Source organism: Microcaecilia unicolor, chromosome 14, assembly GCF_901765095.1.
Source record: "Microcaecilia unicolor chromosome 14, aMicUni1.1, whole genome shotgun sequence".
Lineage (NCBI taxonomy): Eukaryota > Metazoa > Chordata > Amphibia > Gymnophiona > Siphonopidae > Microcaecilia > Microcaecilia unicolor.
This window is the reverse complement of record NC_044044.1, coordinates 25,491,069-25,506,890: the sequence shown is the minus strand read 5'-3', so window position 1 is coordinate 25,506,890 and position 15,822 is coordinate 25,491,069. Positions and strand designations below refer to the sequence as shown.

Genomic DNA, 15,822 nt, shown 5'->3' with positions numbered 1-15,822 from the left:
AAACCAGGCAAGGCAAGCAAGAAAAACCTAAACTAAACTAAACACAGACTAACTAGAAACAGGCAAGAATCTCAGGCAACAACCGGACTAGCAGAAGTGCAACAAGCACCAACGTACCAGGGCCTTAGACGCAATGCAAAGGCAAAGGCAGAGAGGTTCCAAATGGCTAATAAGCCCAGCAGGCAGCTGAGACTCAGGTGCAACAATCACCAAGCAACTAAGGGTCGGGCAGCCTGGAAGATCCGGACTGGACTGAGCTGAAATCTGGAATGGGTGACAGCACACCGACAATCTAATACAGCCAGCACACAGAGACAGAACTAACTCACAAAGAACAGACAGAAGCCAGCTCAGAAGCTGACCACAGGAAATAAGGTGAGCCTGAGAGGGGTCATGGCCACAGACGTGACAGCCCCTCCCACCACCTATTTTGTAGGCGGTACGGACTCATGCGCTAAACCTGCGCTAATTGGTTAGCATATGGCAATATCCATGCGCTAACCGATTAGTGCAGAACACACCCACTCTCCACCCCAGGCCTGCCCCCAGTGCTAAAAAATAACTTTTTTTAGTGCATGGGTAGCATGCGCACATCTAAAAATAATCACAGGATGCCTCAGCATACCCTGTGGTAAACCATTTATTTCTTTATTTGTATCCCACATTTTCCCACCTATTTGCAGGCTCAATGTGGCTTACATAGTACCGTAGTGGCGTTCGCCAGTTCCGTTATGAACAAATACAAGGTGTTATTGTGGTAGAATAAGGTTCATGTAAGGTTAGGTATATTAGGGAACTTAGGAAGGAAGAGGGAAGCTCAGGCTTTTATGTTGGGTCGGTGGGATATGCCTTTCTGAACAGGTTTGTTTTTAGTTCTTTCCGGAAATTCAGGTGGTCGTATGTTGTTTTTTACTATTTTGGGCAGTGCGCTCCATAGTTGTGCGCTTAAATAGGAAAAAGCTGGATGCATGCGTTGATTTGTATTTGAGTCCTTTGCTGCTTTAGTGCTTCGTTACTGCAGCTTTGTAAAAAGGCCCCTTGGTTTCTAGTGAAAACTGTACTTTTTGCAAGACACGATCGGTGTCTTTTGTTCATTGAGGTAAGGATTACCCTGCAGCATTTTTGGATAATTCATATGCTAGCCCTCTAAGAAGCACCATAACTGCAACTATAAGCAAACTATGTTCAAAGCTGTGCTTGTGTTTATTTGTCCTGTGTACAGGACAAGACATGTCTAATGATAATTTGGACAAGTGCCAGTAACTACAGAGAATCAAATGGAAGAAAGGGAATGAGAGGGAACAGAACCAAGCTGCCTTACTTCAGTTAACAAAAGACAGAAATCACATCTTCCAAAAAATTCAGTTTTCTATAGAAACCAAAATGGCTCCCAGAGCTCTGAGCTACAGCAAGACCAGCAAATGTTTTGTACAATCTGGCACTGGGAGAGATGGATAAATAAAGACACACATATGTTTCTTGGGCTACCACCGGGCAAGCCTACAAAAGGTAAGGCTTCACTCAGAGAAGACATAAAGACACAAGCACAGTACAATGACAGAGACCTTGAACATCATAAGTTAAACCAAATTAGAAGATGAAGGTCTTTCTAAAGGACAGGGCATGATATCTGCTTCACTCTGTCAATAAGTGGTTCAATATTTATTGTTGTATTAATCTGAAAAGGAATTGCCAATACAAATCGTAACACAGGTCAATACCATACAACTAGTGTTTCATATTATACTCTGTAGGCATCCAGAGGGTTGAACCAAAATTTTGTTTTGTTAATGCTCTAGTCTTGGTAGAGCACACCCTTAGTTTTTAGGGCAGTCCCCAGGTGCAGTGCTGGTTATGTAAAAGGCATCCATAATGAGTCCAGGGGAGTAGCCACGGGTGGGCCTGGATGGGCCCAGGTGTGGCCACTTTTGCTCCAGGCCCACCCAGCCTCTTCTGCCTGCTCTCCCCGTCCGCGTAGTCCGCTCACGTTTACTGCCCTGAAGCGCCGTTCTCCCTCCAGCACCCACCTTTGCGTAAAACAGGAAGTTGCAGAGTAGGCAGGACATGTGGTGACCAGAACTGGACACAATACTCGAGGTGTTTTCCGTCCCTTTCCTAATAATACTCAACATTCTGTGCGCTTTCTTAGCCGCCTGTGCACTTGTTGTCCCAAACAACTTGTGACTAGACATTACCGGAACTGGTACCTTCAGTAAGGCAGAATCCACAGAGTGGAACAAATTGCCTTGGGCCTTAAAATTACAAAAAAAAAAAATTAAAAAAAAGCCGCCTTCTTCAAAGCAATGTTAAAACAGTATCTGTTGGGCCAAGCTTACGATATGCATTGATTTGCATGAGCCTTACTGACTGTTTCTACTTCACTGTGTTTCTGTTGTTTTGTAGCTCATTGTTTTAAATATGTAAGTTCTAAAGGTGGACTTTCAAACATATAAAGGCTAAGATATGTATTAGCTAAATACAAATGGTCATGCAATCTATAAGATCGACGATAGGCAGCAAAACAGCAGATTGATGATAATACAAGTCCAAAATGTATTCACCACATAAAAGCATCATCAACGATGACACCTAGATCCTTTTCCTGAGCGGCGACGTCTAATGTGGAACCTTCCATCATATAGCTACGGTTTGGGTTCCTCTTTCCCACATGCATCACTTTGCACTTGTTCACATTAAACATCATCTGACATTTGGATGCCTCTTGCAATTTTCACAATCCTCTTACAATGTAACAATTTTCAATAAGTTTGTGTCATCAGCAAAGTTAATTACCTCACTAGTTATTCCCATCGCTAGGTCATGTATAAATATGTTGGAAACAGTGGTCCCAGCACAGAACCCTGGGGAACTCCACTATCTACCCTTCTCCATTGAAAATACTGACCATTTAACCCTACTCTCTGTTTTTCTTTATTTATTTACCACCTTTTTGAAGGAATTCACTCAAGGAGGTGTACAGTAAGAATAGATCCTTTAACCAGTTTTTAATCCACAATAGAACCCTACCTCCTGTCCCATGACTTTCCAATGTCCTCTGGAGTCTTTCATGAGGTACTATGTCAAATGCCTTTTGAAAATCCAGATACACTATCCAGCTTATTTTCGAAGGAGAAGGGCGCCCATCTTTCAACACAAATCGGGAGATGGGCGCCCTTCTCACAAGGCCGCCCAAATCTGCATAATCAAAAGCCGATGTTTTTGACACCCTCAACGACTTCCCATCATGGGGATGACCAAAGTTCACGGGGGCGTGTCGGCAGGGTAGCGAAGGCGGGACTGGGGTGTGATTAGGAGATGGGCGTCCTCGGCCGATAATGGAAAAAAGAAGGGCGTCCCTGACAAGCACTTGGCCTACTTTACTTGGTCCATTTTTTTTCATGACCAAGCCGTGAAAAGATGCCTGAACTGAGCAGATGACCACCAGAGGGAATCAGGGATGACCTCCCCTTACTCCCCCAGTGGTCACTAACCCCCTCCCACCATAAAAAACAAGTTAAAAATACTTTTTTGCCAGCCTCTATGCCAGCCTCAAATGCCATACTCAGGCCCATCGCAGCAGTATACAGGTCCCTGGAGCAGTTGTAGAGGGTGCAGTGTACTTCAGGCGGGGGGGGGGGGGGGGGGGGTTGAGGGGCTCAGCACCCAAGGTAAGGGAACTATGCACCTGGGAGCAATTTGTGAAGTCCACTGCAATGCCCCCTAGAGTGCCCGGTTGGTGTCCTGGCATGTGAGGGGGACCAGTGCACTACTAATGCTGGCTCCTCCCATGACCAAATGGCTTGGATTTGGCCATTTTTGAGATGGCCGTCTTTGGTATCCATTATCGGCGAAAACCAAGCTCAGTCATCTCTAAGGGTTGTTACCTCTAAGGTCGACCCAAATGTTGAGATTTGGCCGTCCATGACCATATCATCGAAATGAAAGATGGACGCCCATCTTGTTTCGATAATGTGGTCGGGGACACCCCTTTACGGGGCCGTCCTTAGAGATGGGCGCCCCCGTTTGATTATGCCCCTCTATATCGACTGACTCGCCTTTATCCACATGTTTGTTCACCCCTTCAAAGAAATGTAGTAGATTGGTAAGGCAAGATTTCCCTTCACTACATCAATGTTATATTAGGTTTTTGTTGAGCTGGTTGATTTGATTTCTGCAAGATTTGTTGTTTAATATAGGGATGGTCTTGCAATTATTTTAATGGATGATTCTTATTGGCCCTTAGCTTTTAACCAATTAGTGATATATTTGTATTACACCTCTTGGGTACATGAGTTTATTTCACCTCCTCTTTATTTATATGCATGTTCTTAGTAGTTGTCAATTACTTAATATCACTTTTATTATTATTATTATATAAGTATTAACAATATGTCAAGAAACTCTTGATATGCAAAAATGGAGAGAAATAAAAAATTATAATACAATAAACAAAGTAATATAGTTATACATAAGTATATATATATATATTATTTCTTACTCCATTTCAAGTCCACAAAATATGGGAAAACAAGGTAAAATTCCATGAAATATATTTCAACTAATTAAAGAAAGAATTCTAAAGGGAAACCTAAGGTGCCAGATCAATAATAATTACGGAGTAGATGTGAATAGTATTGAAGGTTGTACCTTAGGAGTAATAGCAATCTTAGAATCTAGAAAAGAACTCAAATGAGTAGGGTCAAAGAAGATACATCTAACTGCGTTAACTTTCAATACACATTTACAGGGAAAGTTTAACCAAAATAAGGCACCCAATTGTAAAACCCTAGGGCGTAATTTTAGGAATAATTGGCGTCCCTTTTGGGTTACTCTTGCAATATCAGGAAATATTCTTATCTTGCAATTTATGAAAAGTTCATCTCGGTGACGAAAGAATTGTGTCAGGATCCAATCACGATCAGGTTCCAATACAAATGTCACAATTAGTGTTGCTGGTGTCCCCATCTCATCCTCTTGAATTATCTGAGTTAAACTGAGTATATCAAAAGAAGCTTCTGCTCGTTCAATTTGAGTATTAGATTCTTTATTCCCCTTCTTGTACGGCGGTAAATAAAATATTTTTGAAACAGGTGGCTAGGCTTGTTCTGGAATCTTCAAAATTTCAGACAAATATTTCTTAAATGTTGTTAAGGGTGCAACTGAAGTAACGTTTGGAAAATTAATCAGCCTAAGAGTTTTAGCAGCGGGGTAACTAGCCCCGAAACACTTCTTGGCACCATGAAGCGGTCCATCAGACCCAACGATCTAGCAGGTGTAGCGGGGCTCACACGCTGCTTGCCCCTCCATTTTGACATGGAAACAGGAAAAGTTTTTTATTTTTCAATGGAGGAAGTCGGGTGAGGAACTGCTTACTAGCGTCCTCTTCACGACACCATCTTGGATTCCCCCTCTAATATCACTTTTATTATATATATATATATATATATATATGTGTGTGTGTGTGTGGCCATTAGCATATGAGCCCCTGTCACATACTCAAAGCAGGAATTGGGTTGTGAGCCCTTGTGAGCCGAGGAGCGGCAGTGGCAGGCAAAACCACCCCACACCAGAGACTAGGCAGAACAGGACTGGAACTCCGGACTGGAGTTGCAGCAGAGGCAAACAGGCAGGACTTAAGCAGAGCAGGCCCCCTTAAACATCACCTGCACTTGGCCACTTTTCACCCAGAGTTGAGCTCTGGGCTTCAGGTGGCCGGCAGGACTTGCTGGACAGGGCAGGACTGGATAACAGCAAGGCAGCACAGGGACTGAGGGTCAGAGGGGAAAGGGAGGAACATGGGCAGCAAGGCAGGAGACTGGGCAAGGAAGGGAAAGCTAAAGGGCAGAACAGAAAGCTGCAGAACAGCCAATAAACAGGGAACAAACACTGACTAACAAGACACAGAACTAAGAGCTGCAAGCAGCCCCAAAGGCAGAACACAGACAAACAGAAACTAAACACAGAATTACAAACAAGAAACCAGGCAAGGCAAGCAAGAAAAACCTAAACTAAACTAAACACAGACTAACTAGAAACAGGCAAGAATCTCAGGCAACAACCGGACTAGCAGAAGTGCAACAAGCACCAACGTACCAGGGCCTTAGACGCAATGCAAAGGCAAAGGCAGAGAGGTTCCAAATGGCTAATAAGCCCAGCAGGCAGCTGAGACTCAGGTGCAACAATCACCAAGCAACTAAGGGTCGGGCAGCCTGGAAGATCCGGACTGGACTGAGCTGAAATCTGGAATGGGTGACAGCACACCGACAATCTAATACAGCCAGCACACAGAGACAGAACTAACTCACAAAGAACAGACAGAAGCCAGCTCAGAAGCTGACCACAGGAAATAAGGTGAGCCTGAGAGGGGTCATGGCCACAGACGTGACAGCCCCTCCCACCACCTATTTTGTAGGCGGTACGGACTCATGCGCTAAACCTGCGCTAATTGGTTAGCATATGGCAATATCCATGCGCTAACCGATTAGTGCAGAACACACCCACTCTCCACCCCAGGCCTGCCCCCAGTGCTAAAAAATAACTTTTTTTAGTGCATGGGTAGCATGCGCACATCTAAAAATAATCACAGGATGCCTCAGCATACCCTGTGGTAAACCATTTATTTCTTTATTTGTATCCCACATTTTCCCACCTATTTGCAGGCTCAATGTGGCTTACATAGTACCGTAGTGGCGTTCGCCAGTTCCGTTATGAACAAATACAAGGTGTTATTGTGGTAGAATAAGGTTCATGTAAGGTTAGGTATATTAGGGAACTTAGGAAGGAAGAGGGAAGCTCAGGCTTTTATGTTGGGTCGGTGGGATATGCCTTTCTGAACAGGTTTGTTTTTAGTTCTTTCCGGAAATTCAGGTGGTCGTATGTTGTTTTTTACTATTTTGGGCAGTGCGCTCCATAGTTGTGCGCTTAAATAGGAAAAAGCTGGATGCATGCGTTGATTTGTATTTGAGTCCTTTGCTGCTTTAGTGCTTCGTTACTGCAGCTTTGTAAAAAGGCCCCTTGGTTTCTAGTGAAAACTGTACTTTTTGCAAGACACGATCGGTGTCTTTTGTTCATTGAGGTAAGGATTACCCTGCAGCATTTTTGGATAATTCATATGCTAGCCCTCTAAGAAGCACCATAACTGCAACTATAAGCAAACTATGTTCAAAGCTGTGCTTGTGTTTATTTGTCCTGTGTACAGGACAAGACATGTCTAATGATAATTTGGACAAGTGCCAGTAACTACAGAGAATCAAATGGAAGAAAGGGAATGAGGGGAACAGAACCAAGCTGCCTTACTTCAGTTAACAAAAGACAGAAATCACATCTTCCAAAAAATTCAGTTTTCTATAGAAACCAAAATGGCTCCCAGAGCTCTGAGCTACAGCAAGACCAGCAAATGTTTTGTACAATCTGGCACTGGGAGAGATGGATAAATAAAGACACACATATGTTTCTTGGGCTACCACCGGGCAAGCCTACAAAAGGTAAGGCTTCACTCAGAGAAGACATAAAGACACAAGCACAGTACAATGACAGAGACCTTGAACATCATAAGTTAAACCAAATTAGAAGATGAAGGTCTTTCTAAAGGACAGGGCATGATATCTGCTTCACTCTGTCAATAAGTGGTTCAATATTTATTGTTGTATTAATCTGAAAAGGAATTGCCAATACAAATCGTAACACAGGTCAATACCATACAACTAGTGTTTCATATTATACTCTGTAGGCATCCAGAGGGTTGAACCAAAATTTTGTTTTGTTAATGCTCTAGTCTTGGTAGAGCACACCCTTAGTTTTTAGGGCAGTCCCCAGGTGCAGTGCTGGTTATGTAAAAGGCATCCATAATGAGTCCAGGGGAGTAGCCACGGGTGGGCCTGGATGGGCCCAGGTGTGGCCACTTTTGCTCCAGGCCCACCCAGCCTCTTCTGCCTGCTCTCCCCGTCCGCGTAGTCCGCTCACGTTTACTGCCCTGAAGCGCTGTTCTCCCTCCAGCACCCACCTTTGCGTAAAACAGGAAGTTGCAGAGTAGGCAGGACATGCCTGAGAAAAGACTCCGACGACGCGCGCTGGCAGAAGGCTGGCTTTGGGAATTTCCGGTGCTGGAGGAAGAACTGCGCTTCAGGTCAGTAAAAATGACCAGAACTGACCATGTGCAGGGAGCTGTCACGGGGGGGGGGGGGGGGAATGCTGCGGCGGCGGTGGGCAGGCAGGCAGGGGGGGTGGTAGCGGGTGGAGAGGAAATGCGAGGCCTGTGCCCACCCAGTCCACCTCCAGGCCCATCTAAAAATTAAACTCTAGCTACGCTACTGAATGAGTCTCTTCTAATTCAATTGTTCCTGAGCAACTTCAATAAAAATCATTCATATTGAAAAAGAGCCATTTTGCTTTAGCCTCAATTTGCCTATGCCAGAATCTTTCTTGGAGGACTTTCTTGAATCTTCCAGCCAGGTTTGACTCACCACAAGCTGCCCCAGGTTGGAGATATACTGTTTTCATCAGCTGGTATTTATCCACCCCTGAGGCAGCCATGTGGCAAAACATGGCCATGTCGGGCAACCTTGTTTAGATCTCAGAGTTAAAAGTGGCAAATAAAGACTGTGCTTTTCATATGATCTGCTTCTCTTCTATTCTCCATATTGGATTTTGTAGACCGTTTGTCTTGTTGTTTTCTCAAATCTTCAGCTAGCAGTATCCATTCTTCTGATGCTTACAGAAGGAGTGGCATGATTTCGGCATACAAAACTCTCATCTTGGTCTTCAGTGTAATATTATGCTTCTTCCTCAGGCACCATTTTAGAGTGGTGAAGGTCAGTTGGGTACTACAAGTACTAATTTCCGTATCAGCAGTTAACATCTTTCAACACTGAGATTACTGATTCTAAATATTGCACAACATTTTACCCAAAGCAAACAAAAACATCAATAATCTTTAATGACATGAAAAATCCCACAAATTACATGGGAAACTAAACATTTATTTTTGGCCTGTACAGTCTCCCCCAAAACAGCTTGCACCTTTTTGTGAAACACACCTAAATGCAAGAAAATGTATTTAGAATTGCTGTGGGTTTTAAAAGGGTAAATTTCAGAGCAATTTGCACTGCAGAAATATTTTACATAATTTCTTGCAAATTATGCACACACTTTTTAAGCTGGTGCAAGCAAAGGCATTTCTGAGAACTGAGTTGGGGGACCTATTTATATGTCTGTAAATAGACTTTTATTGAAAACTTATGCAGACCAAAGAACAGGTGCAATTCTGTGTGAATTTTGTTTTAACTGGGTTTTTTTTTTTAACTAACCACTAAGCTGCTCCTCCACTACAAGTCACTCTCTTAGTACTACCAACAAAACGAAGAAAGGTTCCCATGCTTGAGGGGTTAGATGGGCAAGACCTTGCAGAATCCAAGTCTTTCCACAACAGCAAATTATATGAATATAAGATATAACTATTAATAAACCACAGCCTAACATTAGAAAACCACCAACAGCAAAGACCATTACTTGGCTGATGTAGGTATCGGCACAAGCTATATTTAACAAGGCAGGGATACCACAAAAGAAATGGTTGATGATGTTGGACCTGCAGTAAGGTAATCGGAAAGTGTTCATTGTGTCGATAACCACATAAATGTTTCCAACTATCCGTGATGCCACTGTCATCTGGGTGCACACTCTTCTATCCATGAGGATGGTGTAACGTAAGGGATTACAGATGGCCACATAACGGTCATAAGCCATAGAGGCTAGGACAATTGATTCAGTCGATGCCAAGAAAAGGAAAAAATATAGTTGAGCAGCGCATCCATAGAAGGAAATCACTTTCCTGTCTGCCAGGAAGCTGGGGACAGTTGTAGATATATAGAACAGATCTAAGAAGGAGAGATTCCCCAGGAAGAAGTACATAGGTGTCCATCGAGCCCAGCATCCTGTCCACGACAGCGGCCAATCCAGGCCAAGGGCACCTGGCAAGCTTCCCAAACGTACAAACATTCTATTCTATACATGTTATTCCCGGAATTGTGGATTTTTCCCAAGTCCATTTAGTAGCGGCTTATGGACTTGTCCTTTAGGAAACAGTCTAACCCCTTTTTAAACTCTGCCAAGCTAACCGCCTTCACCACGTTCTCCGGCAACGAATTCCAGAGTTTAATTACGCGTTGGGTGAAGAAACATTTCCAGGGATTTCCTTCCCCCCCTCCCCCCCCCCCGGAAATAGTGCTGCATTGGGCTGGCGGTAGTCCAAGAAGAGTGAGTGGTTAGTCTGCATTGGGTTTACCTCCACTCTGTAAAAGGGCCCCCCAGTGGCTAAAATGTAGGCATGACCATTTTGCCAGCTAAAACCTTCTGTAAATGCCCACACCTAACCTAGGCATGAATTGGATATATACTATAACAGTGCATGTAATTTTTTAGGAATGTCCATGATCCACCCATGCCTCTCCCATGGCCACGCCCCCCCCCCCCCCCCTTTGAGAGCCACACATTCGAATTTACATGCACCACTTTACAGAACAGGCTTAGAAAGTTGCGCACGGAAATTCTAATTTTTTTTATTTTTTTTAGATTTTGCTCACACCTTTTTCTGGGCAGTTTACAAAATAACATTCACAATACTAATCAACATAATAACTAAAACAGACACCTCAACAATACATGATAAATAAAATCATTATATTGGAAAAAACAAAACCATCAATAGCCTGCTGGTTAAAAAAATAAGGATTTTAACAGTTTCCTGAAGGAGAGCATTGGCTGAAGAAGACAAATGCATTGGGAATGAATATCTTCTCCCCGTATTCCTCCAGTCTCAGAGTCTTAGATCTTAACTAGTTCTCCAAAATATTCATTTGACGGTATATCAGAAGATTGTCTTTTATATGAGTTGCACCCAGATCTTGTGGCAAATGCCCAAATTTAGACACTCTGATATTCTGTTCTCACAAATTTTCCACTGTCTCCTTTGCAAACAGAGAAACTTATATTTCCATGCCCAAATGCCTGGAGCTGGGCACCAGCATTTATACCGGGTTTCAGTTGACATAAATACTGGCACCGGCCTTTGGCATGGAATGGACTTCTAGCACTATTCTGTAAATGGCGCTCAACCCGAGTCAAACTCACAGATTTTCAGCGGCTTTGACTGGGGGCGTGGTGTTCATCACTGGTCTTGAAAACCTCGGGGTTTTTTTTTCAAAATTATGTTAATTTTTATTTTTTATTAATTTTATAATTCTTGTTTGTCCTTTTCTTAAAAATGTTTCAAAACTTTGGCAAATGCTGAAATTTTACTCATCGCTCACTGAAGTTTTTTTTTCGCAAAGGTCTTTTTAAAGACCAACTTCATTCAATATTCCATTACATCTGCGCATCAGAAGCTCTCCACTAACTGAGACTCCTGATGTAGGCCTAGTGGCCGAAACACAACGTTCGTGTCGAGTCTTTTGATTTAATAAACTTTTGTTTCTTGAAGAATCCACCTTTCCAGTGTTTGGTTTCAGTGGTCAAACATCCCACTCTCTCTTCGACTCAAAACTTTATTTTATAATGTATCGATACTTGCTTATTTGCAATGGTTCCTATACCTTCTTGAAACCATATGTAATCTCAACAAATTAAACTTGATTTGTTGTAAGCAGTTATTTTAAAAACAGTATGGAGTCGAGCACTTATCTGTTGCCCGACGGCGGCCTCATCCGTTTCACTCTGATAGCCTGTGCATTGACATAGAAAGTATTGATCGATATTAATTACATGTTGCCTTGTTTGATTACGACTTGATACTGCTGAAAATCTGTGAGTAAGCGGTCGGGCGTTTTGAGGTCTTTTCCTCGGTTTTCAAATTTAAATTGAAAACATTTAATTTCCATATACAAATTACTGGACTCTTTCATCATAGTTGTTTGATAATAGTGAATTTTGGAGGATTTTCTTCCTCTTTTTTTGTTGCTGAACCTGAGTGCCATTGTTTGGAATAGCACTCTGTTTATGGCACCATTTATAGAATGCCCTCCTATGCCAGTTATTTATTTGTTTGTTTGTTGCATTTGTAACCCACATTTTCCCACCTATTTGCAGGCTCAATGTGGCTTACATCATACCGGAGGTGCGTTTGCAGTCTCCGGTGTTTACAAATACAGAGTGATGTTGAGATGAGATAAAGTTGCTCTTTGAGCAGGGACTGTCTTTCTTCTATGTTTGTGCAGCGCTGCGTATGCCTTGTAGCGCTATAGAAATGCTAAATAGTAGTAGTAGTAGTAGAGATGAGATAAAGTTCATAAGCCACATAAGGTCGTTGAACAGTGAGAGAGTTGTGTTTCCTGCATTTTGAATTCTAGTGTTATTGTGTTGCAGAGATCAGGCATTTGTTGGGTTGATAGGGTATGCCTTTTAAAAAGATACGTTTTTAGTGTTCTCCGGAAGTGTAGGTGGTCGTACGAGGTTTTCATGGCTTTTGGTAATGCATTCCACAATTGGGTGCATCATTACAGGATAGTGTTTTTGCTACTTTGAAACCAGTTACTTATGCTGGTATTCTGTACAAAGAAGCATGTCAGGGTCACGTAAACGTTATAAAACTGTCCTTCATAGGTAGCTTTTCCATGGGCTGCTATGAATCAGTTACAGTCAATAAAGCTTGCCTGAGTTGTCTGTAAGCAACCACATGAATCCCATGCCAATAGGTATTTCACCTCAGGAAACTTGCATTTTTCTCCGTTATCCATATATTTCCAGCCGCTTTTCTGAGCGCCTTCTTGACGTCTTTGTTTCTCAGTGTATATATAAAGGGATTCAATAGAGGTGTAACCACGGTATACAGTAGAGCTAAGATTTTGTTAAAACCAAAGGAGTTGGCAGTTGTTGGCTTAACATACATGAATATCATGGCACCATAAAAGATTATCACCACAGTGAGGTGCGAGATGCAGGTGGAAAACGCCTTTTGTCGCCCTTCTGATGAAGGAATTCGTAGTATAGTCGATATGATTTGAACATACGATCCAACTGTTAACAGACAAGAACCTAGGAGAATGATGGAAGCAAAAGTCCCAGCTATGGTCTCCGTGATGAAGGTGTCACTGCAAGAAAGCTTTAACACTGGTTGAAGGTCACAGAAGAAATGCTTGATTTTGTTAGGGCCACAGAAATGAAGTTGTGAGATCAAAGAGACAGCGATCAATGTAGCAAGAAAACCACTCAGCCATGAGCTGGCTGCTAAGTGAACGCAAACTTTGTTGTTCATAAGAGATCTGTAACGCAGTGGATGGCATATAGCTAAATAACGATCATAGGCCATTACTCCTAGAAGAAAACACTCAGTAGACCCCAATGATCCAAAGAAATATAACTGCGTAATGCATGCTAGCATGGAAACAGACCTGTTCTCAGTCAAAATGTCTGACAGCATTTTAGGAACAATGTTGGATGTATAACATATTTCCAACAACGAGAGGTTGGTAAGAAAAAAGTACATAGGCGTGTGTAGATGGGGATCATTCTTGATGATGACAATGATGGTGATATTCCCAGCGATGGTTAGGGTGTAAACTAAACAAAATACCAAAAAGAGTACACTTTTCAGTTCAGGGTAGATAGAAAATCCTAGAAGTACAAATGTCGTCACCGTCGATTGGTTTTCACTCCCCATGCTTAACTAAATTGTCATCTGCAAAAGCATAAAAACGCAATCAGATTGAAGTAGTTTGTCAAACAGAAGTAGTTGTGAGTTTATCTGGGATTTTTAGAAATGTACATTTGCAGAGAAAACAGATTTGGAATCATCGGAACATCTGACTGCCATCTAAAATGGTTGGTACATTAAGAATTACATTTAAGTGGAAATAGAACGAAAAATGAAATGAAAACACTGAGAATAATAAAAGAAGCAAAGGAAAAAAATAAATAAAATGATAAAAAAAGTCTACTCAAACTAAAACAAAAAAAGAAAACATTCAGGATGATATTTATTTATTAGGATTTATTTAGGGGTCCTTTTACAAAGCGATGGCAAAATGTGGCCTGTGGTAGGGTGGGCGTATCTTTTGGGCACACGCTGGACCATTTTTACAGTGGCTGTGAAAAGGCCAATTTTTTTAATAGGCCGGGAAATGGGTATGTACAAAAATTAAAACTAGTGCTCGCCTATTTATGGCCTGAGCCCTTACTGCTAGCCATTGACTTAGCATTAAAGGCTACCCACATGGTAATTATACACTGCCAAGTACTGCTGGGAACACCCCCAAAAATATTTTCTACCATAGGATTTGGCACATGCTACCCACGCTTTAGCCCTTCCATGGCTTTGTAAAAAGGCCCCTTAGTTTGAGCCTGCCAAATAGAAAGCCTGAACTACACGGATAATGCCAGTGCTGGTCTTTAATTTAGAATGGTCACCATACCGGCTGAGAATCCAGCCCAGTGTGCACATGCTTACCATGTATTGGCCAAATGATTATCTTCAGGATATTGGAAAGTTAGGGATAAAGGAACAAGGGATTCCAAGAAGAGGGGAGAAGTATCGAGACAATGCAAATATCCAAACTGATCCTCCAAAATCACTAAACCGTTGTCCAAAAAATTGTGTCGTGCCTTAGAAAAAAATGAAAATTTACTTACCTTTGTCCTCAGTTTGTTTTTTAATTATTTAAGCCAAGGAATAAAGAATGAAAAAAAGCTGAAAGATAGACAGAAACATCACACCAGGGGTGTCAGAAACACACCAGTATGGGATTCTAACATGTCCTTTAAATTTAAGGTAGTTTCAAGAAAACTCACGATGCTTCCTTTACTGGCTGGCATTCTGTGAGGGGTATAGAGAGATTGATTCTAAATGCAGAAGTATTGAAGGAGAGCTGTAATTTACATATAAAGATTATGCATTCAAATAAATCTATTGCAATTAGTTGATATCAAGAGAATGTAGAGCCAGGACCAAAGGCGACCACTTTTCAAAATGATTGGGGTTGCTAAACTCAGAAGAAATTACCCCTCCCTGCAAACAAAGATTTGTTCAATATTGGGGGTGCTCAAATACCCTCAGCACCCACCGTGCTGGCTTCTGTGGCCAGGGCTAAGTACCAGATGCCTTCAGTTCTAATGATTCTTCTAGTTCTAACTCATAGATATCTCAGATACACAGTGAGAAGCGCAAGAACAGCAAATCGCTTTTAAGACTTGCCCTACCAGCTCTGGAGACCAATTGTCAAGGCCCCTGTGAGAATATTTGCAAGTAGTAATAATACATCCTTATTTTTATTGTGCAGTAAGGGACTGCATCAACACCAAATTAGGCAACAATGTCATTGGATGTTATCCAATTTTTAGCCTATCTTGTGAAAGAAAGAGGTTGCCATGTCTGTGTCTCGTCTGCTTGAATCTCCTAGCAGGTGTGAAGGCCCAATTTAGATAGAACATAGAAGGAGGTCTCTCTCTTGCACATTTATACCATTCAGGTATATAAAGTCTCCATTATATCTCCCCTTTCATGCTTTCCTTCCAGAGTATACTTATCTAAATCTTTAAATCTGTCCTCATGTATACTCTGGAGGACAGGAGAGACAGGGGTGATACGATACGGACATTCAAATATTTGAAAGGTATTAATATACGAACAAACGTCTTCCAGAGGAGGGAAGGTGGTAGAACTAGAGGACTTGAATTTAGATTGCAGGGGAGCCGACTAAGGAATAACATCAGGAATTATTTGTTCTCAGAGAGGGTGGTAGATGCCTGGAATGCCAACCCACGTGAGATTGTGAAGAGGAAGACAGTAGCAGAATTCAAAAAGGAGTGGGATAAACAGAAAGGAATCCTGCATGG

At 42.1% G+C, this 15,822-nt stretch overlaps 1 protein-coding gene across 1 annotated transcript; it reads right to left on the bottom strand.

Annotated features, from left to right (window-relative positions):
- Window positions 1-12,691: 12,691 nt before the first annotated feature.
- Window positions 12,692-13,651, bottom strand: LOC115457179 (olfactory receptor 6F1-like). Its single transcript, XM_030186603.1, has one exon. It carries the CDS (start codon window positions 13,649-13,651, stop codon window positions 12,692-12,694), a length of 960 nt encoding a protein of 319 aa, XP_030042463.1.
- Between the last annotated feature and the right edge of the window lie 2,171 nt (window positions 13,652-15,822).